The sequence below is a fragment of the Schistocerca americana genome, chromosome 9 (assembly GCF_021461395.2).
Source record: "Schistocerca americana isolate TAMUIC-IGC-003095 chromosome 9, iqSchAmer2.1, whole genome shotgun sequence".
Taxonomy (NCBI): domain Eukaryota; kingdom Metazoa; phylum Arthropoda; class Insecta; order Orthoptera; family Acrididae; genus Schistocerca; species Schistocerca americana.
Window position 1 is genome coordinate 19,346,346 of NC_060127.1, and position 27,050 is coordinate 19,373,395.

Consider the following 27,050-nt stretch of genomic DNA (forward strand, 5'->3'; position numbering starts at 1 on the left):
ACTATTTTAAAGTGCCATCAGCTCATTTTCAAATAGTAATGAATCATATTTGTATAAGCCATTAGGTCGTTTTACATGGTGTTACTGACTTTAAGAACGACTTGTCTGAAATGTTCTAAAACTGTTGAACATAACGCGTAAACATCAATCGCAGATATACATCAACCAATGTGTAAATAGCAAGTCAACAATGAACAGGCTTTAAAACAAAATAGGAATCATTGAAATTATTACTCGTGAGGATGATCGATTAAGTAAAATCGATTATCAGAACAAGCTCGATTAATTCCTACTAAAAGCCCCAAACCCCCTACTCGTAATTTTACAAACAAATGTGAAACGTCAAACAAACTCATTGAAGATGTAATCAAGTTCTAACTTAATGTTTGTGAAAGAGAAGTGACATGCCAAAATAAATAACCTTAACTGACCCTCTGAACATTCACGCCGGAGATGTATATCTATTTTGTCCTTAGCATCTGATATTTCATGCAGTGCAACAGAAGGACTTTTTTTTAATGTTTACGTATATTTCAAGAGTTGTTGTCGTCAAGAGACTTTATACGGTACTTTTGGGAACGTTATTGACCAGCTGAAGGCCAATGTGGAATGCTTCCTCTTGACTAAATTGTGTATTTGCGCGTAATACATGCAGGTCTGTGAATTTCACAGTTTTGCTTTAGTCTGCAATCGGTGGCACTGTGTGTCCCGTTTTTTGAAAACGAATTTTACAGTGTCGAAAATATGTAACCAAGACAGTGTTAGCATCTCAGCGTTTTGGAAATGGATTTTGCAGGAGTCTATAGTTTTACTTGCTTTAATGATTATCATGGCTTTCTTTTGCATTCTGAAAGTCCTAAAGTTAGCTAGAGAAGACGGATTGAGGCACCACTTACGGCCATCCTAAGGACATTCATATATTAATATTTGTTGCATAGATGATGAAAACGACATTTCGTTATGATGTGGAACGTGTCACTTTAACATAAGTTTTGTTGTTGGTTGAATATCTGTCAGACTTTTAATGCTATTTGGCAAATGACCAAAGATTTTTGTTGCAGCATAATTCACCCCTTTCTGTGCCAAAGTCAGATTTAACCCAGAACAGTGAAGATCATCCTTTCTTCTAATGTTGTAGCTATGCACTTAGCTGTTATTTTTGAAGTGGGATGAGTTATTAATAACTAATTTCATAAGTGAATATGTGTATTGGAAAGTACTGTGAATATCCTGAGTTCCTCAAATAAATGTTTGCAAAGTGATTGTGGATGGGCTTCAGCTATTATTCTGATTACAAAAGCAGCGAATGAAAATAGGCATAATAGGCTAATTTACTGCCATGTTTATCACCAGAATTTGCAATGACCCTAATAGCATAGGTAGCTGCACCTAACCATTTCAGCAGATCATTGTGTTTTTTAACAATTCAGTTTCTCATCAGTGCACACTCCCAGAAATTTTGAATATTCTACCTTAGTGACAGATGTGTGTTCATAGTCTATACTTATCAATGGTGTTATCCCGATTTTTGCAAACTGTCTGTACTGTTAAGTTCTACCTTTGGCATTCTTCCAGTTACATATTGATTAAGCCATTTGTGCACTGTCACACTTGTATCACATTACTGAAGCTTATGTAGAAGAATTTCATAATCCACACAATCAAAAGTCTTTGAGAGATCACAAAGTATCCCAGTGGATGATGTTTGGTTATTCAGTCCATTTAATATTTGATAAGTGAAAACATATACAGCACTTTCTGTTGAAAAGCCTTTCTGTAAACCAAAATTGACATTTCATTAGTACTTCATTTTTACAGAAGCTACTGTTGAATACATTACTTTTTCAAGAATTTTGGATAAAGCTGCCAGAAGTGAGATTGGGCAGTAGTTGTTAGCATCAGACCTATCCCCTTTTTCATGCAATGGTTTAACAATAGCATATTTCGGTCTGTCTGGAAAAATGGCCTGTTTCAGTGAGCCACTACATATGTGGCTGAGAATCCTACTTACCTGTTGGGAACAACCTTTAATTCTCTGTTGGAATATGCATCAATTTCATGTGAGCTTGTACTTTTGACTGAATTAATTATTTTCCTTATTTCAGTAGGAGTGGCTAGAATTTCAAATTTATCAAATTGTGTTGGCATTGCCTCTTCCATATACTGCCTTGTCTATTCTAATGAATAGCTTGATCTTATTTTGTCTACAACACTTAAAAAATGGGTATTAAAAAGGTTTTCTACTTTTGACTTCTTGTTAACAAATTTTTCATTTCCTGTGCTATTGGTTGCCCAGTTTCCCTTTTAACAATATTCCAAATTGTTTTAGCCTAATTTTATTACCAGATGTGCTAATCTCAGACATAATGCACAAACTTCTGGACTTTTTAATAACATTTCTTAATACAGTGCAGCAGTTTTTATAATGTTTCACTGTTTCTAGATCGGCCGCCCAATGAAAGTCTTATTTCATTCGACGCCACATTGGGCAACTTGCCCATGAATGATGAGGATGAAATGATGAGGACAACACAACACCCAGTCCATGAGAGGAGAAAATCTCCAACCCTGCCGGGAATCGAATCCAGGCCAACTTGCATGGGAGATACGGAATCTTTCAGAAAATCCACTTTGAAATCCCCACAAACAATAATTTGCTTTCCTCTGTCTGACAGAGAGCACAACAAAGAATCCAAGTTTTTCAAAAATAACTGAAAATTTCCCTGTGGGGACCTACAAGTGGCTACAATTATAAAAGTACCATTATTGAGTTTAAGCGCACATGCACATGCTTCTATATGTCACTCTACACAAAAATTTTTAGGGTCCAAATTTTTTACACTATAACTCATTTTAACATACAGTATATGGAAAATCCTCCCTCTGTAGTGTCTCTACTTATGTCTGCTGAAAGCTTATATCCACCTGCATTTACTTTTTCCATACCTCTGACTATATGATGTTCAGGCAGGCATAGTACATCTATTCCACCCTCAATTTCTAAATCTTCTAAACAAACAAGAAGCTCATCTACTTGGTTTTTAATTTGCTGACCTTCTGATCCAATATACTAACATTATATTTCACTGCTTTTATGAGAATCTTTTGACCTACTAGCATTGTTTTTCACTGTCTTCCTATGAGAATCTTCTGATGTTTTAAGATCTCTACTACCTGCCTGTTTGAGCTTCTTATTGAGCTTAATTTCAACCAATGTTGGATGATTGGACACTGACCTTAGCCTAAAAAAGAGGTTCTCTGTCCCCCCCCCCCTCCCCCCCCCCCCCCCTTCCCCAAAGATTTTGCTATCACCCCATCCAGTTTACCATTCCCTTTCCCACTGAGATGTAGGCCATGTCTTGTGAAATCCCACCTACCAGTACCACCAACAGGAACCAAACCTATGCCTGACAAAGTAGTAGCTGAAACAGCTGATCTTGCTCCATATTGGCCCTGCTGACAGAGCTGTTCAATTGGAGCCAATAAAAGCTGGAACGAAACCAACATCTGTATGGTTTTCTGCAAATGCTATTTTTAATAGGTCACACTCAATATTGTAGCCCTGACCCTATCAGTACTATCTCCTGCTACACCCACTATCATACGTGATCCTGCTTTGTAAAACACTTGCACAATGATTGTACATCCTTTATCAGTTGGCTAAGACCTGCACTGGGCTTGAAAATAGTTGTGTCTTGGTACCTGTCACCTAATTTTTCCTGCAAGATTTGGCCCATACCTCTTCCATGGCTGCTACCTAACAACATAACTTTTCTCTTACTTTCTACTTTTTTGAAATGGTTGGTTTCCTAGTGAAAGTCTGTTGAGTGCTGACTACACTTACATCTACTTGAGCCTCTTCCTTAATTGACTGAGGTAGCAAGGCAAATCTGTTGTTTGTGCCAATGATGAAACTGTCAGATACTGTTCTCTTTCTGTGACCCCTGTTCCTTTCTACCACTTCCCACCTGTCTTCACCCTTTTCCCCCTTTAACCTCATCAGTTCCTCCCTAGCATTAAGCAGCAGTTCAGCCTTAAGGCCTCTAATCTTCCCTTTCTGTTCAGCTATTTTCCTATCCTAACAGTTCGAGATAGTCTATATATTTACTACACTGCATATTATAATACAATTGTGGCTTTAAATAATTGCAGAATCAATTTGGTAGAAAGTAATTTGTTCTTTATACAATCAGAAAACACACATGCATAAAGTAAATAAATTTTAACTTAAAGCAATTGAGTGGAACAGGAAATAATTTGGGCAGCAGTGCCCAATACATTCTTGTGGAGACATACCAGAAATTTTATTTCTGAATGTTCTTGGAGAATTGTATAATTTGCTTGCAGTAACAATCTTGTTTCCCTCAACAGCAGCCTCCAGTGGATTTTTAACTTCACCAATAGAATACTGAAATATCTTATTCTTTGTGTGTGTGTGTGTGTGTGTGTGTGTGTGTGTGTGTGTGTGGAGAGAGAGAGAGAGAGAGAGAGAGAGAGAGAGAGAGAGAGAGAGAGAGATGCAAATAACACCACAATCTGTAGAGATTTACTGTGTATTATATATGTCTTGTATAAATTTTTGAAAGTGACCAAAACAAGACACACATAATTCTGTACTTCTGACCATAACAGGGAACAAAGACTAAATGTGGATCTGTTAATGGGCATTGAAGTTTAATTGTTCTTAACTTTGCCTCCAAAAACATTAAGTTTCTGCTATGTACAGTTGTTTCGTTTTTAGATTCGAATATGCATGTCCACATCTATCATTTTATAGATTTTGTCTTCTGTTCCTTAAGTGCTAGCTCTGCAAATAGAATTATGAGGAAGTAATATCAATCCATGTTGCTGCACCCTGATTTGTGTTGAAGCAGTAAAGAAGTTTGCTATTCACAAATGAAACTTCTATCGGCCAGAAGAGCAACTTCTCAGTATTTGGAGAATCTACTCTTAAATATAATCTGTTTTTACTGCTGAGCTGTTCTGTCAACTCTTATCCTCTAGAGTCAGTTTGTATTCTAACATAACTATTGGTTATCAACACTGAAGTGACTTCCTTTGTATAATTTGTTATCAACCGTGTTTTGTGTGAGGAGGAATTCTGTTACTCTTGAGAATGTAACATGTAAAAGAAGATGGAAAATTGTCCTTGAGCAGAGACAACAGTGAAGTAGTGAGACTGGGTGAGGCAAGGAAAATTACAGTAACTATAATGAAATTGAATGCTGTCAGGGCTAGAGAAAACTGTTCATTCAGACATGTTTTGAAGACTCTTTCATTCAGTAGAATCCACAATAATGTGAAAAAGATAAAATATACATTTCTGTAGCCTACTTATCCAAAAAAAACACTAATAAATGTGGTTAGAGATAGATATCTTTTTTTATTACTTACATCATCAGACATAGAAGTAACTTTAGACGTGCTCCAGGGAAGGATGATGGCACCCTTGCTGTTCATGTTGCATGTTAATGACTCGTGGACAATATTGGTATAACCTCAGGCTTTTTTCAGGTGGTGCAGTTACCTGGAATGAAGATAGTCTGAGAGAAGCTGCATAAATATTCAGTTAGATCTTGGTGAGATTTCAAAGTGGTGCAAAGATTGGCAACTTGCTTAAATGTTAAAAAAAATGTAAAATTGTGCACATCACAAAATAAGAAACCTAGTATCCTAGATTGTAATATCAGTGAGTCACTGTTGGAATCAGCCAGATCCTACAAATACTGGTGTGTAACACTTCATAGGGATATGAAGTGGAATGATCACATTGGCTTAGTTGTGGATAAAGCAGATGGTAGACTTTGGTTTGTTGGTAGAATACTGGAGAAGGGCAATCATTTTACAGAGGAGATTGAAAACAAATCACTAGTGCGACAAGTTCTAGAATATTGCTTACGAGAGTGGGACTTGTACCAGATAGGACTAAGAGGAGATATTAAACATATACAGAGAAGGGCTGCACAATGGTCACAGGTTTGTTTGATCCATGGGAAAGTGTTGCATAGATACTGAAGAAATCGCACTGGCGGACTCTGGAAGACAGATGTAAACTATCCCAAGAAACTCTGTTAGTTTCAAGAGGCCAGCTTTAAATGATGACTTTAGGAATATACTACAATCTCCTACAAATCACTCGCATAGGGATTTTGAGGATAATTACAGCATACTCATAGGCTTGAACGACCATTCTTCCCTAGCTCCATACCTGAATGGAATGGGAAGAAACCCTAATAACTGGTACAGTGGGATGTACCCTTAACCATGCACTTCACATTGGTTTTCAAAGTATAGATTTAGATATGGATATAGAAGCATTTACTATATTCTGTTTACAATTATACATATGTAGTGTAGCATCTTACATTATTACCAGAAAATCTCCTGTTATGTATTATAGATTATTCAGACGCTATTCATCAAATGCTAGATCCCATAATGTTTCTGTTGAAAAAAATATATTTGATGCTGTATCATGAAGTAGCATTTCGATTGAACATTATTTACTACAAATTCTAACAGTGCTTTGCAAATCAGTAGTCAGTGTTGAGATAATTTATGGAATGAGTGCCTAATGAGATAGTCATTTCATTTTGATTGAATTTCTGAAAGATTTACTCTTTCCTGTTCTAGTCTAAGGGCAGTTGATTTTAAGAGAATCTAGATTCTTGTAAACAAACAATAATGAGTGAATGCAAACTAACTCCATCTATGTATGTGTATAGCAGTTAAGGTTTTAAAGATTTGCCTAATTTTAACTTCTACAAAACACTAATCAGCTGGTTGAAGCTTCAGTGAAACAAAATAAGCCTTCCTTCAAATACATGCATTAATTCTCCAGCAAACGAATCTAGGACTTTACACCTACTTTTGTTATGGTACATGATTTAGTCTCAGACTGTTGTTTGTTGTTGGTGTTCATTTACATGTTTTTGTTTTTCAGAAGATGGCATCAGGGAAATGCAGAAGTTCTGTTTGTGGTGCAACTCTCATCAAACAAGAGCCAGTATGTAATGTTAATATGACTAATTATGTTGTTTGTTAACATTCAGACAATAAGTCAAAAATAAAACCACTTCCTCTTTTATCAATAAAGGAAAAGGAGTAGGTGTTAAAAATGGTTTATTATTCGGTGCAGTCACATAAAATTTCAAACAGAAATTATTGATTAAGGTAGTCAGATCATTTATTGCTCATACCTGTTTTGGCACCTACATGCCAACTTCAGTGAGTCACACTTATTTTTTGAAAATATAGTACATGTTTGACTGTTTTTTTTGTTATTATTTTAGGTTTCAAAGTTAGTTTGTGTGTATCTATCATACTTAGGACTTGGAAAGTCTGAGGAGATGGAATAATGGCAATATTATGAAAAGGAAATTTGCTGCTCACCATGCAGTGGAGATGCTGAGTTGCAGATACATACAACAAAAAGACTGTCACAATCAAAGCTTTTGGCCAAACAGGCCGTAATCAGAACAGACATCAAGTGCACCCCCGACCCCCGCCCCCTCACGCGACCTCAGTATCTGACCTGGCACTGGCACTGTTTCACTGGCCTTGGGTGCAAGAGACTGTGTGTGTGTGTGTGTGGGGGGGGGGGGGGGGCAGGGCTGATCCAGCATCTCTGTTATATGGTGAGCAGCAACTTTCCTTTTCTTAATATTGTCATACTTAAGACTTTGATTCAACAAAGCAACATGTTGTAGATTTTGTGACCTGTCAGCAGGTTGTTTTTTTTTTTAGCCTCGCTGCTCTTCCTGGTGTGTTAACTGTAGAATGTTTGCATCTCACCTATTGCAATTTCTCTGCTATTTTGTTTCATCGGTTATTAACAACAGAATGAATTATTACAAATTTTTGGGTTAATCTGTGAGCTGGTTCTCTCAACATGTTTCTTCACAGTTTCACACCCCAGAAATCTTTGGCTAATTGAAGTGCTCTCTTTGTTTTTATGGTTGATATTATTCAAGTGTTTTACTAGTCTTAATGCACTACCATTTATTTATTTTTGATATAGTACTTCCATAGATGCAGTCATGTTGCTTGTTTGTATTTGCAGTATGTAGGGTGTTCAAAATAGTCAGATAATAAGAGACATGATAGTATTCATTGGAACAAGAAAACAGGTCTGAGGAATATAGGTGCAGAAACACATTTCTTGTGGGATCAGAACATTACTTCATAGGAGAGGCTCAATGTGATAACTATTGAAGACATTGCATCCCCCTGCTCTTTGGAACTGGAAATCACACTTCCTTCTGAGCTGATGCTTTTGTTGTACGTGTGGGCATGTATTGGATATTGTAGGGCTCGGGGGAAGTGGAATTGTACACAGTTCTTCCACCTTCACTTAGGAGGTGCTCTTTATATCTTACTTTGAACGGTCTCCGTATCTGTCCTTTGTAATTGTCGGTACAGTCATTACATGTCATTTTAATGTTCCTCTGCCATAACATAGTATGTAGTAAGTTTGAATAATCTTTTGTATTTGTAATGAGATATTATTGTGCCTTTTTATATATATCTTAACATGTTTTCGTTGTTAAGCTGTCTAGGTTGTCAGTATTTATTTCTGAAGATGATGGTTTCATAAACATTAAGGAGTTTAAATAAACTTTCCATTTTGCAACTGATTGGTTGTTTATTATTTCGTCAAGATGATTTTGTTCTACGATTGCTGCTTCAGCCATGTACAAAAGTTAAAAAAGTTAGTACTTGTTGTGACTCGCCGATCATTCAAAGCGGCGCCACGCAATTATGCGCATCCTCTACGTGCGGCGCTGTCTGCCAGCCATGCAGCAGCTGCGCCACCTAAGCGGCCAGCCGAGCAGCGGCTGCTAGACTGGGACTCAGTTCTCATTCGAATGTTAACGTGTGCACATGTCTCGCTTGTCAACTTACTCTGTGACTTATATGTGTTGTGTCGTTCTGAAATATATGTGTTCAACTTGATGTTATAACAATTGGCGACAAGGTAGTGGATTTTTCCTTTTCACTGTTGACCCACAGGTTTCCATGGCTACTGTCGAGCAACTATTGCAAAATCTCCTTGAATAGCAAACGCTTCTAACAGCGGCGATTCGCGATTTCGTTGCGGCTTCAAATGCGGGGCGTTTCTCGTCGTTGGCTATACCTCCTTTTCCTCCTTACGACGAGACGGCGTAAGACTGGTCTGATTATGAAAAACGTCTTCGACAGCACTTCTTGGCATTTCATGTCATGGACGAACAACCATGTAAGTCTCTATTCCTTTCCTGGATTTCACCTCAAATGTATCGGTTGTTGTCTTTGTCATTTGCTGAAATGTGCTCACTTCTGTCTGTCTATTTTCAAAAGCAAACGCATGTGGTAACCTCTCGTGTTGCCTTTTATCGTTGTCAAAAACAGCCGCATCAATCCTAACGCGCTTGGGCTGCTGAACTTCACGGCCTCAGTTGAAAGTGTCAATTTGTTACTGACGTTCACAAAGAATCCTATGCTGATTCCATGGTACGGGATGCTATTATCCAGTCGGTGCCCGACAAAGATGTTCAGCAACGTGCCCTTCAGTTGGCAAATCCGACTCTAGATGAAGTTCTCTCCATTGCGCAGTCTTTTGAAATTTCTCCCGCCGCTGGGGCGCAAATAGAGGCGTGGGGTGATGTTGGGGAAATACAACCTCTGTGCGCTGTTGACGCGTGCGGCGCATCCCTGCCGGCCAACGTGGCCGCAGTGCGCTCCCACGCACAGCCTCGACCTAACCGTAAACAACCTGCTAAGAAACTGCAGCAAAACCCCCGGCAACTTCCTTCATGTCCGCGGTGTTTTACGAAACATTCACGCGAGGATTGTCCCCAACATTGGGCTGTGTGTCACAATTGCAAAAAGAAAGGTCATGTGTCTTCTGTTTGCAAATCCGACCGCATACATGATGTTCATGAACATGATGCTGATTCTGATTCTGTGTTGTCTGTCAATTGCACTTCTTCCCTTTCAGGAAAGTTATTCCACAATGTCCAAATCCTTGGTCAAGATGTTCGCATGCAGATGGATACCGGTTCTGCTGCCACTATAATTATTTCTCAGACGTATCTTCAATTGGGTTCTCCACTCCTGTCACCTGTCACTCGGCAATTACGGACATACAATAAGCAGAAGATTTCTCTCTTGGGACAATTTAATGCTGAGGTATCTTACAAATCCGTTGTTTGCACTGTTCCCATATTTGTGGTCGACCAGAGTAACTCAGAGAATCTTTTTGGTTTCGATGCCTTTCGTGTTTTTGGGTTCTCCATAGATGACTCTGTCAACATCGTCTCTGATGCTATTCCTTATGCTCAATTGGATCCCTTGTCGACGACATTTCCGTCCCTTTTTTTCTCCTGGGTTAGGCTTTGCAAACGACTTTGAAGCTCATATCATGCTCAAATCCACTGCTCGGCCTAAGTTTTTTTGGGCTCGGCCCATTCCTGTTGCCCTTCGTGATCGGGTAAAGCGGGAGCTGGATCGTCTCACTACTTCAGGGGTCTTGCTTCCTGTCACGTCCAGTGAGTGGTCCTCTCCTGTCGTCGTCGTTGCTAAGCCAAATGGTGATATTTGTCTCTGTAAATGCTCAATGCCTCATCGACACTTGCCCTATGCCCCGACCTGAAGAACTGTTCACGAAACTTGTTGGAGGCCAGTATTTTTCTAAAATTGACCTGTCGGAAGCTTATCGTCAACTTCCTCTCGACGCTGCTTCCAACAGTTTGTGGTCCTTAACACGCCTTGCAGCCTCTATCAATACCAACGCTTGCCTTTCGGGGTTGCTAGCGCCCCTGCTCTCTTTCAGCGATTCTTGGAACAATTATTGCTCCCTATCCCTGGGTGTATCAATTACATGGACGACATTGTTGTCACTGGCTCCACCACTGAAGAACATCTTCAAAATCTCCGCACACTTTTTCATGTCTTACAGACTGCCGGTCTTAAGTGTAATCTTCAGAAATCACAATTTTTGAGGCATCTAAACTCTCTCGGAATGGTATTCGTCCGCTTCAGCAAACTGTCGCTGCGATCGATGCCCTTCCTCGCCCTACATCTGCTAAGGAACTGCAGGCCTTCTTGGGGAAAATAGCATACTATCACAAGTTTTACCGTCTGCGGCTTCGGTGGCTCAGCCATTGCATCCCCTGTTGCATAAAAACGTGCCTTTTCACTGGTCCGCGTCATGCGATGCGGCTTTCCAGAAATTGAAGACTATGCTGAAACAGGCCCCATGCCTGGCTACTTATCGACCTGGCCAACGTCTTGTTCTTGCCACAGACGCCTCTCAGTACGGGGTCGGTGCAGTCCTTGCGCACCGTTTTTCTGACGGTTCTGAACAACCCATTGCTTATGCCTCCAAAACGCTCACGGATGCCCACTTGTTTCCTTGTTTCATCCATCAACGTCACTTCGGTTATGCTCTAACTCTAGGGGACCATTACGAACAATAATCCTTGCTGGCTGGCTGCAGCATTTTCACTGCTGAGCTGGTTGCCATCTTTCGTGCCCTAGAGTATATCCGCTCCTGCTCAGGTGAGTCCTTTATCTGTAGTGACTCCCTGAGCAGTTTATGAGCTATCGACCAGTGCTTCCCTCGCTCTTGTCTGGTGGTGGCTGTCCAGGAGTCCCTCCATGCTCTTGCCCATTGCAGACGCTCTGTGGTCTTTGTGTGGACCCCACGCCTTGTTGGGATACCAGGCAATGAACATGTTGACCGCCTGGCCAAACAGGCCACCAGTGAACTGACTCTCGACATTGGCCTCCTGGAGACTGATTTGCGAGCAGTCATCCGCCACAAAGTTTATGCGCTTTGGGACGCTGAATGGCGCGGTCTGACCACGCCCAATAAACTCCGTGCTATCAAGGAGACGACGACTGTGTGGCGGTCATCCATGCGGGTCTCTCGCAAAGAGTCTGTTGTCCTCTGCCGGCTGCACATTGGGCACACTCGCCTGACGCACGACCAATTATTGCGCTGTGAGGATCCGCCTCTATGTCGCTGCGGATCCGTTTTGTCTGTGATCCACATTTTGTTGGAGTGTTGCCTTTTAGCTGTGCTCAGGCAGACGTTCACGCTGCCTGACATGCTCCCTGCCCTTTTAACTGATGACTCTGCCATGGCAGTCTTGGTTTTGCATTTTATTCAGGCAGGGGGCTTTTATCACTTAATCTAAGTGTTTGTCATGTCCTTTTTGTTTTGAGTCTGGCCTTTGGCCTATGATTTTAGATTGAGTTTTTAATGTGTTTCTTGGTGGTTGGCTTTGCCTTTTTTTTTCTCTATGTTCGGCCAACCACCGTCACACTCTGTGTGATTTTAATTTGTTTTCTCTGGTCTTTGTCTATGTTTCTCTTGTCCTGTGTCGTCTGCCATCTTTTCCTTGTTCACTTTAATTCTGTGTTGGTGTTTTTAAGTTTTGGAAAAAGGGACCGATGACCATAGCAGTCTGGAACCTTTAATCCCCCAGACCAACCAACCAACCAACCAACCCATATATCCTACTTGAGAACCTTCAGTGGCAGTGCTCAGAAGTCATAGGTGGAAAAATTGGTAATAATGGAGACCAGGATCAGGGTGAGAACCCTAATAGTTACGGCAGCTGCTTACAGTTAGTGGGAAATCCAGGCACAGAGTTTCTGTTGTCAGAATGTAATCATTTATATTCTGTAGGCTGGTTCTTGTATTCAGTGTTGCATCTGTAGTTAACTCTTTTCTTTTCATTCAGGTTGAGGCTGACCCACTTGCATCCCCAGAACAAGAGATCGAGCACATATCTGTTAAGCAAGAAACTCCTGTAAGTACTAAAAAGACAGCTGTCTTCAGAGCTTGCAAAAAGTAATGTGGCTCATCACAGAAATATGTTGTCTTCTTGAGTGCTGAGCAATTGTGTCCCTCTGTTTTGAACAGGTAGATGCCTCATTTTACAGCCACTTGCTGACCTGCACACCTTGAACATTCCCATTGCTATCTCTTCACAAAATAGAATTCCACTGCAGTCTTAGCACACCTGTTGGTTGCAGGGAAAGCTCATCATAATCAAACACACATGATTATGTGCACAACAACCAATGGAAAATCTAGGATGGACTGATGACAGTGCTATGAAACTCTCTGGATCCATTGTGGACACGGGACAGCGACTGTTCAAATATTTACCAAGCAAAATCGCCAGATTGCCACATCTTTTGAGAAGTTATTTTATTTTGGCAAGTAGTTCTGATATTTTAATGTCATCTTCAAGTCCCATATGCATTTCATGTGTAGACCATCATATGTACTGATATTAGCATACTGGTACCATCAGTGTCTGCATGCCGTGAATTCATTATTCAAGTGCTTCCTTTGAAGACATAACAACTTGTTGTCAAGTTCTCAAAGGAAGCACTGGAATAACATATTCACAGACCATCCTGGGGGCTCGCCACTCTTTGGTGTCTTTTCCCTTCCATGCTGAATGTATATTCTCTTGCTATTCTTTTTCCCCTCTCTTGGGGAACATGTCTAGGATGTTATTGGGAATGTTCTGCATTGTCTGTCGTTGACATAAGAACAGTCTCACTTTTGTTTTTCGCTCCCTTTTCCTTTTTTGTTTCCCTTCTCCTCTTGTTCCTCCGCTTCAGCACTTGAAGTTCCTCTTTTTCTTTTTCCTCCCTGTGCGCTCCAGACAGCTGGCCCATGCGTTTTATGCGAAACAGGTGACTAGGTAATTTGTAATTCCCAGCCCTGGGTCTACAGGTAGGGTTTGCACGTACCCCTTGCTACAGGTCAGGACCAGAGAGTGGTGATTTCCTGAGCTGCTACCTTCCCAAATTGCCAAGTGGTCTCTCTGTCAGGTGTTTGGGAGGTGTGACCTAATGTGTGGACAGTCATCTAAGGCAGGTGTGCCCTCTTGTGAAAGGGGACCTCAGTTGGAAGGAGTGCACCATTTGAGATACTGGCAATCATGGGGGATTTTCTCTCAATGAGCCAATCATCTTCACAATCAGCGTCTACGAAATGTAAACAGAATCAGGCTAATGATTCAGGGACCCTTCCAGCTACACCGCAGTTCCTTGTAGTTTCACGTGCTGAAGATGGTCAGTCCTTCACAATGGTAATTCCATCCATTATTCAGAAAGGTGTTGATGCAATTGCCGGTCCTGTGAAATCCTGCTCTCATTTACAGAATGACACTTTGCTTTTGGAGGCTGCTTCTGACTCTCAAGCACAGCTGCTTGCTGCCTCTCTTCTCGATTGCTATCCTATTCGTGTTGAGGCCCATACAGCTCTGAATTTTTCCTGTGGTGTTATTCACACTGGGCTGCTTGGCAGTCTAACTAATGCCAAAATCCAATCATATCTGTCTGATCAGGATGTTATTGCCGTCCATTGGGTGATGAAAGAAGTAGATTGCTCTGTAGCGCCCACCCTCACACTTTTTCCCACCTTTGATAGAGTGGTGCTTCCATCCAAGATCAAAGCAGGCCATGAAATTATCAAATTCTGACCGTATATTCTGAACCCAATGTGCTGTACCAGTGTCATCATTTCAACCACACTAGGAGTCTTGTCGACACCCAGCCAAATGTGTAATCTGTGTTATGGATGTGTACGAGAGTGATTGTCTGCCTCCTCCTCCCCACTGTATCAACTGCAACGGCGGCCCTGCTATGTCCTCTCACGATTGTCCCATGTATCTTGATGAGCGGGTTGTCCAGGAGATCAGTGTAAAGGAAAAAGTGCCTAGACAGTCACTCGCAAGTTATTGGCTAGTCACAAACCCTGTGTTCTCCCATCTGGCACTTATAGTTCTGTTCTTGCTACCTCTCGCTCCATGAAGGACATTGCCATGCAGACATGCAACCTCAAATTCAGCTCTGAGGTTGTGAAATCGTCCAGTGTCAAGGTAGCATCACAACCCCGTCATCCAGCTGTGCAACAAGCCATCAAACTCTCACTTCAAGGGGCGGAGCCACCTGCCAACCAGTATCTGAGTTTTCCTCTGCTAACTGGAAAAGCTCAAAGAAGTCCAACAAAGGCAAATGGTCTTCTTCGCTGACTTCAAGATCCTCATTGACAGTGTTATCACATGATACCTTAGCCCACTCGGCCTCTGTGTCGCCTGTATGCACCACCAACTGTTTTTCAGTGTTGGACTCCACGGACTGACCTCTCAAGCAAGCTGATGCTTCTGTGGACCTCATGGAGCAGGATCCTCTTCCTTTTGTACCCTGTAGTAGCATGTCTTTGCAGGCTACCATTCGGCAGCCTTCGAGCTAACACCCTTTCCTTTCTTCCTCATCATGACTCTCCTCCATGGAATGTTTGTGGCCTTCGGTTCCACAAAGAGGTTTTTAACTCTGCTTACATTATATTATGCCTTAAGAAAAGGTAAACTGCACAAACGATTGCTAGTACTGCAATTAGATGTGTAGCTGTTACATGAATGGTAATTGCGTTCTGCTTTTGTTCACAGTGGTATTTCTGAACATATCATCATTTCATCAACAGCATTCTGAAGCATTCATATTTCTCAAAAATAGTTGTACTTCACATGACCAGTTATCTGTCTGAACTGTTCATTTAGGACACTTACCAATTTTTTTCTGATAGAACTATGAGAATTTCCTGTTGTTTAGATACAAGTAATACTTTATTAACCAAGAATGTAATCCTCTGTCTATAAGAATGACTCCATCCACTTGGATGTGCATGACTTTGTATACCATTGAAATTGTGATGTAAAGCTGGTTACTGATAATTATAGATAATTAACTATGGAAGCATTATAGTAAAATGCTACACTGCTCTTATTTACAGAAATCACAGCCTTCAGACGTGCAGGGAAATTCCTTTTCTGCTTGCAATAATCTCTGAAAAAATGTTTTTGGTGTTAACAGCATAGTGCTCAATTGTTTATGTGTAGGATGGTGGACAACTTCTTAAATTTCCAATTGTATTCTAGCATCACTTGCACTGCTTTCTATTTCTCTCATTAGCCTAGCTAATTTTTTTTCAGGTGATTCTGTATTATACTTGAATCCTTATTCATGGCAATCATTGAACCTTAGCATATTGCTGTAATCCAATTGTTATTCTATTGAACATTTTAGTCATATTTAACAATCCTTGCTCCATACCCGTAATTTGAGTCATATGCTAATGCACTGCTGTTTCTCTGTTATGCTACTTCTTGCACTTGACCTATTCTACTATTTGAACTTGAAATATCATCATTATTTGCTGTGCCAGACATGGTGTTTAGTAATTTTCCACTCATATTCAGCCATCCTCTCTTGCTCCTTACTAGAGAATGTTGTACCTCTTACTTGCTGCTATTCCTCTCTCAGCTTATCATAGGAAAACTTAAGTTCATAATATTAACTCCGTATGTCTCCCATCATATTTCCCCATTTTGCTTCCGTTAGCACCTTTAAGAGGATACCTTGCAACCTTCTCTCTTTGTTCATCACCTCCCAGATGTTGAAGATTGGTCTGAATGACCATCTGTGATTTGTGAGGAGTATATCCAGCTGCTGCATTAGCAATAGCCCATTTCTCAAAGGCTGCTTGACAATTCCTTGTGCTCTGAAGATGAGCAAGATCATGACATTCACTAAACTCCAACTAAGTGTCATCCTATGTATTCCTTGGTCTCAACCTGTATGGCCTATTCTGTGGTGTTTCTTTATTCATTTGCTTTTCTAATTGGTGTAGCACTCCTGGATATTTCTTTCTAAAGGAAAATTTTGAAACAGATTTGGGAATTTCTACTTTTACTTTGCTACCATTAACTTCAGTTCCTTTCTTATCTGTGAGTATCTGAACACTAACTTTAGTACCACTAATGGCTTTTACAGTGACCGTGTACCACAAAGAGTAGCTCCCACCATGGACAGTTCTACTGAGTACAGATTTATCAAATGGATGATTAACCATTCTTTTACACTTGAGCCATAGTTCTTTTACCTGCTCCTGCCCAGTGCTAAATGTGTTTCCATATTGAGGATATGACAATAGTGCCTCTGTATCTAGTTTACTGAACGTATAACTGTTCCTACTAGTTGTAGCTGATCTTCTTTTGAAATCAGATTGCATTGTTAAAAAATTTGTAAGTAGCGCACACACATGAAATTTATAACAGAGCAGGTCAGAACCATCCAATGTAATGTAATGTAATGTAATATAATGTAACATAGCATAATATAATCTAATTTTTTTCCTTATTTGATTTAGTCATATGAGTAACACATGTATGACTGTTACAGAAATTAACTGTTTTCTTATCCCAACAGGGAATTTCAAAGTCTGATTGTTCAAAATATAATTTACAGATCACTGCTGCAGATCTACCTAAATTTAACCTGTTCCTGCAATTGATGACTAATAATTATGATAATAAACTTAGTAAATTAATCTCACATTTTGTTATTATTCTAAGAGCACACATTTTGTTTCTGCCATATTGTGATAATTCTATGTTAAGAGGAAACTGTATAGGCAGGGTAAGCCACAGTGTTCTACTGACGTGAGTCCTTCAATGGTGCTATTCCCATATATCCCACTTGAGAACCTCTAGTTGCAATGTTTGGAAATCACAGGTGGAAAACCTGGTGATAATGGAAGTCAGAATCAGATTGGGAAGTGTGCTCAGATATCGTAATAGAAGGTGTCTGCTCAAGATAACTGGCAAATTCAGGCAGTGTTTCTGTTGTCACAATGTAATCATTTATATTCTGTAAACTAGTTTCATAAGCAATTATTGTACTCAATGTTGCACCTGCACTTAACTCATTTCCTTTCATTCAGGTTGATGCCAACCCACTTGCATCCTCCAAGCAAGAGATGGAGTATGTATCTGCTAAGGAAGAAACTCCAGTAAGTACTAAAATTCGCCTGTCTTCTGAGCTTGCAAAAAGTAACGATGCTCTGCACAGAAACACATTGTCTTCTTGAGTGCTGGGTGATTCTGTCCCTCTGTTCTGAAGGAATGGCTGCCTCATTTTACAGTTGCTTTCTGGCCTGCGTGCTTTCAGCATTCTAATTTCTTGCTCTTTACAACATAGCATTCGGCTGCAGCCTTTGCACACCTTAGGTGCAGGGAAAGCTCATAATAACCAAACACACATCATTATTGCAAAGTCAACCAATGGTAAACCCAGGATGGAATAAAGACAATGTATGAAAATGGTAGATTGCTACTTACCTTACACTGGAAATGCTGAGCCACAGGCAGAAACAACAAAAACAGTGCGAAACACAAAAAGTATACTTTTGGCTGAAAGGCATCCTTCAGAAGTACACAACATACGCACGCGCACACACACACACACACACACACACACACACACACACACACACAAAAGGCTCCACCATTGTGTTTTTAAACTGCAAGGGTTACATTGCGAAGGACTCGATTCGTTCACCTATAAATCCTGCTCCAGTGATCCCATTCCAGAAATCTAACAGGATCTCTGGTCCCTCCTGAAATCCGTAGGCCCATCGCAGAACCTTTCATCGTAATCTGTCTCTCTCCTCACGTCTACCACACCCTACACTATCTTCTACATGCTTCCTAAAGTTCATAAACCCAACCATCCGAAATGCCCCATTGTCACCACTTATTGTGGCCCCACTGACAAAATCTCTGCTCTCGTAGACAAAAACCTTCACTCCTGTTCCTTTACCACCTGGTGACCTCATCACTATTGATGCCACCTCCCTTTTCAGTAACAGCACTAATGACCCTGGCCTTGCTACTGTTGAACACTAAATTTCCCAACGATGACAGATTATGAACCTACAACCTCCTTCCTGGTCACCTTCACAATCCTAAACTAACCTCCTGACCTTGTACAGAAAATGATCTCCCATGCCTTATCTCTTCAGTCACCCATCACTTTCCAAACTCCCACCTTCTGGTCAGAGAGGAGCATTCCCCTCAGGATTCTGTACAACCCAGGACAGGAGCAATTGAATCACATTCTCCACCGAGGTTTCGATTACCTCTTGTTGTACTGGAAATGAGGAATGTGTGCCTACTATCCTTCCCACCTCTCTGACTCGTATTTTGCCACCCACTGAACCTATCCATGGTTCAGGAGATATATGATATGATAGATACTGAGATGCGTGAAAAACTGCTGCATAGTGCATGATATTTAAATTTGTTACTACTCTCGTTGCAACTCTATTCAGAGCACATTTTGCAGACAGTATCCACATATGTCACTGAATGTAGTACAAAATTAGATCATTGTATGACACTTCTGTTAGTTCAAGGGATATGAGATATGTGAAAAAATGCCACATCGTGCATAGATTTTTAATTCACTTATTCTTTACTACAAAGAAACTTCTGGAGTCGAGTCAATTCAGGAAACCCCTGGCATCTGGCAGCACTTTTGACTGTCTTTCAACTTGAAACTGAAACAGCTATATCCAACGATAAGTCTGTAGAGCTGTGAAGAGGCATTGCCATAGAAACATTTACAAAATCACCAAGAAGGGCAATGCACTGGTTAGCATACTGGAATTGCATCTGGGAGCAAGAGGGTTAAAACCCACTTCCGGCCATTCTGATTTAGGTTCTCTGTGATTTCCCTAAATCAGTTAAGGCAAATGCCAGGATGGTTCATTTGAAAGGGCACAGCTGATTTCCTTCTCCATCCTCCCCTAATTGGAGCTTGTGCTCGATCTCTAATGACCGCATTGACCGGATGTTAAAGCACTAATCTCCTGTTCCTCCTTTTACAGTGCTATTGTAGTCAGGCATAGCAGCTATGCTCAACATACAAAAACTGCCTGGGATCACATTTCTTAATTTGGATTTTGTACTTATACATTTGTACATTATACATATTTCTTTGCACAACTGTTTCATAATTTTAGAGGTGGTTTCACAAATACATGGAAATTCTAATAGCAAATTGACAAAATGAACACTTGGGTTTTTCAGCTAGCTACCTATGTAAGGATCATAAATTTAAATTCTACATTTGTTAGCCCCCATCTCTGCTAAAAAAAACTATTAATTGCAAAGGACTCTAAATTAGAAAGGGCTGGCTGGCTCTGCATGCATCATTGGCTGCACATTGTAGAAGGGAGAAAAAAGTTGGTTGGTGTTTATGATATGACTTAAGCATTTATACGAACACAAGGGTAACTTTGTTTACTCCTTGTCATTGTTTGCAGGAGTGGGATGTGCCTGATGACCACGATAGTACGTATGACCCACAAAGCATCATCAAAGAGGTGAGTTGTTCTAATGTTGTAGTGGATAATTGCACTACATAATGTAGAATAGTAATTTATTTGTTCCCCATAGAGTATTTGGATTTTGAACATATATGCCACAAGTAATGTCATAACTTGCTGGAAACAATTACAAAAACACAGTTTATCTCAATTAAGTATGGATAGTATGGTGCAAATGAAGGTAATCTACTTCCTTAAAGTGCATTCATTAGTACTATAAAACACTTATTACTAAGATATTCCTGTAGAGTGACTTCCCTTTAGGTACTTTGGAAGCTTGTTAAACAATTTGATTCCTATGTTACACAGTCTGTAGTTTGTATAGTGCCTTGCCAGGTCACACACACACACACACACACACACACACACACACACACACACACACACACATGTGGACAGAGAAAATAAACAAACTTCAGTTGTTGCTATATCAAATCAAGTGAACATCAATGGTAACTACACACATCAGCAACATTAACTCTGTATTCAGTGGAGGGAAAAAGTGTAACTTGTGAGTGGAATAGTACAAAACATTTATTGTGTTTGTGTGTGCATTTCTACATCATCAACTGTAAGTAAACACAAAATGTAGTCACAAAATGTCTGTGTATAGCGAAATTACATTTCATAGATAACATGATTTGCTAACTTAGTAACAAAGCTCACAGTAACACCTTGTAGTTAAGATGACAAGCTACCACTGTACAGTAATGCAAAGTGGGCCCACTGAACTCCAATATTTGAAAACAATACTTTGTCAGCATCAAAGCAACAGCTCACAAACTCAGTTTTACTCACTACCTTGTTTGGAACATAACAAATGAAAATGGTTTACATCCTTACCATGCAGACAAGCCTAGATGAGAAAGTAGAAGATTATACAAGCTATGCCAATATTTGTGCCTGAGCTGAGGGCAACATCAGTGCTCAACAGTGTTAATATTCCATATGTCATCTTGTTTATGTATATGACAATTTTTACCATGGAAGCAGTATTTAATGTCCACAACTGTTGCCAGTATTAATATGAAAATCCTAATCAAATTCAGTAAATTGGTCACTATGATTTTTTGACAATGTCTGGTCATCTTTATTGAGCCTTTTTTCCCCTCCTCCTTGAATAAGTGGACGCAATTATTAACAGTTCTTGCAAGTGGAATTGCCCAGAAAGTGTTCCTGTCCTAAGGTAACTCATTTATATTTTTATGCAAGATTTAGCTTTCACCTGATTTTTCTTGGTAACATAATCTAAATGTACTATCACATGAAGTAAATTAAATTGATATTGTTAGAATGGTAATAATATACGAGGTGCGGCTAGAAAAAAACCGGACTGATGCTGGAAAAAATATTTATTTACAATTTCATGTTATCTCCTTCAATGTACTCTCCTCCTCGGTCTCTACACCGCTCCATACGAATTTTCCACTGTTCATAGCAATGCTGCAGATCATTTTCGGTAAGTCCATACATTACTTCCATCGCTTTTTCTTTTACTGCTTCAACAGTCTCAAATCTAGTTCCTTTCAAAGCTGACTTGACTTCAGGGAAAAGAAAAAAGTCACAGGGGGCCAAATCAGGTGAGTAGGGTGGATGATCTAAGATGGGAATGTTGTGTTTTGCCAAAAACGTCTTCACTGACAACACACTGTGAGCTGGGGCATTGTCTTGGTGAAGGATCCATGACTTTTTTCTCCACAAATCGTTCCGTTTTCTCCGTACTCGCTCACGTAGGGTAGCCAGGACGCTAATGTAGTAATGCTGATTCACTGTTTGTCCCTCTGGTACCCAATCAATGTGCACAATCCCTTTGGTGTCAAAAAAAACTATCATCATTGCCTTGAATTTCGATTTTGACATTTGTGCTTTTTTTTGTCGTGGAGAACCAGGAGTTTTCCAATGCATCGATTGGCGTTTAGTTTCGGGATCGTAAGTAAAAAACCACGATTCATCGCAAGTAATAACATTTTGTAAGAAGGTGGGATCACTTTCAATGTTTTCCAGGATGTCAGAACAAATCATTCTTCGGCGTTCCTTCTGTTCAATTGTGAGACACTTTGGAACCATTTTTGAACACACTTTGTTCATGTTGAAACTTTCATGAAGAATCTGCCTAACACTTTCCTTGTCAACTCCTGTTAACTCAGACACTGCTCTGATTGTTAAACGGCGATCTTGTCGAACAAGTTTACTGATTTTTTCAATGTTTGCATCAGTTTTTGCTGACAGTGGTCTGCCAGTGCGAGTGTCATCACTGGTGTCTTCGCGGCCATCTTTAAATCGTTTAAACCACTCAAACACTTGTGTTCGCGATAAACAATCATCGCCGTACACTTGTTGTAACATTACAAACGTTTCACTTGCAGATTTTCCTAGTTTGAAACAAAATTTGATGTTAACACGCTGTTCTTTCTGTACACTCAACATTTTCCGACGCACAGACAAAACGTCAACTACTTAAAACAGACGCCACGGGCAGACTGAGTGCAGGAGGCAGATGAAACTCGAGCAGTACGCGGAGCGAGAGTCACGTGACAGGCCACGCGACTTTCAGCCTTATTGCATTCGTTTTATTGTTTCACCAGTACTAGTCCGGTTTTTTTCTAGCCACACCTCGTATATTGTGCTTAACTTCAGTGCAGTATACAGAAGTCCAACATTCTGGTTGTTATTGAGTAACCTGACATACATTTTTTAATAGCTTCAGTTTTTATTTATTTTTCAATGGCAAAACACACACACACACACACACACACACACACACACACACACACACACACCCTCTTTCTTTCACTCCTTCCAACAAAAAGCAGTGCCATGTTCCTATTCAGTGCAATGACCGGACAGTCACATGTTGTTGTTGAATGCTATCTGACTAAATACTGTACATCAGTTAAAAGTGTGTGGCTATTTATGAAATTTTTAATAGTACAGAGCAGTATTCAGTTGTTAGTAAACTTAACCATAATTGAAGCAGTTAGTGTACAAAGAGTAATAAATTTCTAGTGGTATTTTTGGTTATTCAGACCTTGATATTTGAAAGTACTACTTTTTAAGAACGTAGTAAGTACATAATAGTTGGCAAATTCCAACACTGTATTTTAAATTTGTAATTTCATATCTGTGTTCATTGTAACATTATTGTTAACACTTTAAGAGATACATTATGAATTCTTTACAGTGCTATATTACTGAATTACAAATAATATTGTTCTTATTGCTGAAAATTTGTGTGAAAACTCTTGATACAATGAGTGCATTTTGTTTACGAGCAAGTGTTAACAAAAAGTAAAATGCTGTAAGAACTTATATCAGCACAGAATAAATATAAATCATACATATGTCATTTATTTACATCTCAGCATGGTGAAATGAACATTGTTTTCTTAATAAATTAATGTAAGTATGTGAAATACACATGGCATTGTGTTATTTACTACATGAGAATTGTGTTCACCAGCACTACCCAACATTTGAATATATGTTATGCTCTTCACGTACACCAAAGGATGTTGTTGCAACAGAACAGTGTTCTACCACATACTACTATGGCAGTCTGGTGACATTTGAGTCAAGTATTAGAGTGCAGGTAGATTGGGTGTGGTTGCTCCCCCCTCCCCGCTCTGAGAGTGGCCTGTCAGATTGCTTTACTAGGCATTTTTATGTCGAGTTTCGTGAAAGATCACATCTACAGGACACCATTCAACATTCATTAAGAGCTGATTGCAATCATTTTTTGAGAGAATGCTCATCATGTTAGACAGTTGCTGATGTTGCTGATGTTAACTTTGCACCAATGTCAAAGGCAGGAATTGTATGGCATGTGGGTAGATTAAATAACTAATGAGGGAGTACTGAATCAGACTGATTGGGGGGAGGTAATGATGGTAAGGCTTGAGTAAAAGGAGAGATTAGTCAAGGACACATTCTGTGGTGCCAAAAAAGTCAGTTTGGTAATAGGATGAAGTGTGAGGGGAAAATATTACAGGGGGGATTAAGGTTAGACAGTAGTAAGCAGGTTCAAACGTATGTGCATTTCAGTAGTTACACCGACATGAAGAAGCTTGCTCAGGATAGACTAATGTGAAGAGTTTCATTAGTAAACAGATGACACCTTGATGCTTAAGATCGTGTCCTATCAACAAATCCCTTCACCTAATCAAGTTTTGCTATAAATTTCTTCTCTACAGTTTTATTCATTATTTCTTTATTAATTAACCAATGACCCCATTAATCTGGGGTGTTCTTCTGTAGCAGCACATTTCAAAAGTTTCCTCTCTTTTCTGGATGGTACTGTCTATCTCCCACCTCTCACTTCTGCATAAAGTTACACTTCAAATTTTTCAGAAAATATGCCTGTATTTTTGATCCTCTTTGCTTCTAAAATCTTCAGTTATTAAGCTCCCAAATTGCAAAACTTTTCTGTTTCCAATATCTCATTTTGCAGTCTTAGTCTCCCAACATCACCTTATTTAATTCAGCTGCATTCCATTACTATTCCGCAGTTAGACACATTAATCTGTACTCCTATTTTATTTTTCAACTGTTGACAGGCGCAAAAAAAAAAAAGACAGAAAACTTTCCTAGATTTTGGACAAATGTTTCTTTTGCACTGGAGTATGCACAGGCGCACACACACACACACACACACACGTACATGTATGGCCTCATTATGCAAAATGGAGTGGGTGAGGGGAGAAAAGAGGCAGGGAGTGGGAGGGAGGCTTGGGGAAGGATGGCCGATGGCTCGTAGGGAGGAAGCAGGTGTGTGAGATAGGAATTTGCGACAACAGCACACGTCGACACACGTGACAATGTGATGATGTGAACGTGGTGACAGAATAGAGGAAGGAGAGACTGCAGGGAAGAGGGTGTTTGTAGAGCAGGGTAGTCAGAACCGGCACTCATAAATGATTTACATTCTGCTAGAACCTTCCATGCCTGTACTTATTTGCTCCTTATTAACATATGTTTCTGTTTGCAGACACACTCATGTAACACAGTGACATTGTAAGTTATAGAGTGTTGCAATCAGTGGTCCTTTTTTAGATTTTATTACACAAATCCAGATTTTGGCTAGTAGCTAGCCATTCTCAATGCACTGTTTTCTATTCTCAGTGCATGTAAGTCCCTGTTGTCCAGGCATCAGTCACAGTTCTTTGAATACAGTAGTGCATTGAGAATGGCTAGATCCTAGCTGAAATCTGGATTTGCATAGTAAAATGTAAAAAAGGACGACTGAGTGCTGCACTCTAGTGCAACCACTTAAGGTTACCTGGCAGTGGCTTTAAACATTAGTTATGAATGTGATTTCATGAACTACCAGCCATATGTTTGCTACCATTTTTACATATTTTGATGCACTTCATCTATTATAAAGGTGCGATAGAGAAGGCCTGTTTATTTGCTAAAAAAAAAAAAAAAGAAAGAAAAAAGCATGCAAAATTTAAAAGAACACAAAATTCCTGAGATTGCCAAAGCTTTACAGAGGGTTGAAATTTAGTGTGAACTTCAATGCAAGATGCTTTTAATAGTTTCCACAGTGAAACTCTGTCTCAAAATCTGGCAGAAAACCCAAAGAGATTCTCATGATATGTAAAGCACAACAATGGTAAAATGCAACCAGTACCTTCACTGTACGATAACAGTGGTGATGTTATCGATGGTACTGCCAGTAAAGCAGAGTTACTAAACTTGGTTTTCTGAAATTCCTTCACAAAGGAAGATGAAGTAAATATTCCAGAATTCAAATCGAGAACAAGTGCTAACGTGAGTAATTTAGAAATAAGTATTCTCGGCGTAGCGAAGCAGTTTAAAACACTTAAGAAAGGAAAGGCTTCCACTCCAGATTGTATACCAGTCAGCTTCCTTTCAGAGTATGCTGATACAAAAGGTCCTTAGTTAGCAGTCATATCCAACCACTTGCATGTAGAAAGATCTGTACCCTAAGACTGAAAAGTTGCATAAGTCACACCAGTACCTACGAAAGGAAATGAGTAATCTACTAAATTACAGACCCATATCACTAATGTCAATTTTCTGTAGGATTTGAGAACATATACTGTGTTTGAACATGATGAATCACCTTGAAGAAAATGATGTATTGACAAATAGCTAACATGGATTCGGAAAGTATCGTACTTGGGAAATACAGCTAGCTCTGTTTTTCATGAAGTAATGAGTGCTGTCGACAGGGTACATCAAATTAATTCCGTATTTTTAGATTTTCAGAACATTTTTGATACCATTCCTCACAAGTGAATTCTAGTTAAATTGTGTGTCTGTGGAGTATGATTTGTGTCCTGTCAGAAAGGTTCCAGTTTGTAATAACTTATGGAAAGTTACCATTTAAAACAGAACTAATATCTGGTGGTCTCCGAGAAAGTGTTACAGGCGGCCCTCTGTTGTTCTTCAGCTATGTAAACCATTAAGGAGGCAGTCTGGACAAGCCTCTTAGATTGTTTGCAGATGATGTTGTCAGTTGCCATCATGTAAAGTCATCAGTTGATCAAAATGAATTGCAAAATGATTTGGACAAGATATCTGTATGTTGCAGAATGTGACAATTGACTCTAAATAAAGAAAAATATGAAGTAATCCAGCACTAAAAGCAATCTGCTGAATTTCAGGCACACAATAAATCAGTCAAATGTAAAGGCTGACAAATTATTTCATCCTGGATTTTCCATTGTTTAAATTTAAATGGTGTAAACTCAACTAAATACCGATAATTGAAATTTCAACGATCACATAGATAATGTTCTGGGGAAAGAAAGCAAAAGACTGTGATTTATTGGCAGATAACTTG

At 39.7% G+C, this 27,050-nt stretch overlaps 1 protein-coding gene across 9 annotated transcripts in view; it reads left to right on the forward strand.

The window, feature by feature from the left end:
• The first annotated feature begins 335 nt into the window (after nt 1-335).
• The window catches only part of LOC124551076 (zinc finger protein 501-like), a 137,315-nt gene continuing 110,600 nt past the window's right edge, over nt 336-27,050 (forward strand). For 2 of the 9 annotated variants that reach the window (XM_047125978.1, XM_047125987.1), the window contains exons 1-5: nt 336-655; nt 6,944-7,006; nt 12,732-12,800; nt 17,795-17,863; nt 20,180-20,239. In XM_047125978.1, coding sequence (XP_046981934.1) covers nt 650-655; nt 6,944-7,006; nt 12,732-12,800; nt 17,795-17,863; nt 20,180-20,239 — 267 coding nt within the window. In that variant the 5' untranslated portion in view covers nt 336-649. Of the gene's footprint in view, nt 656-5,514; nt 5,580-6,943; nt 7,007-12,731; nt 12,801-17,794; nt 17,864-20,179; nt 20,240-27,050 lie in introns of all 9 variants that reach the window. The other 7 variants (XM_047125981.1, XM_047125985.1, XM_047125986.1 and 4 more) reach the window with 7 other exon arrangements.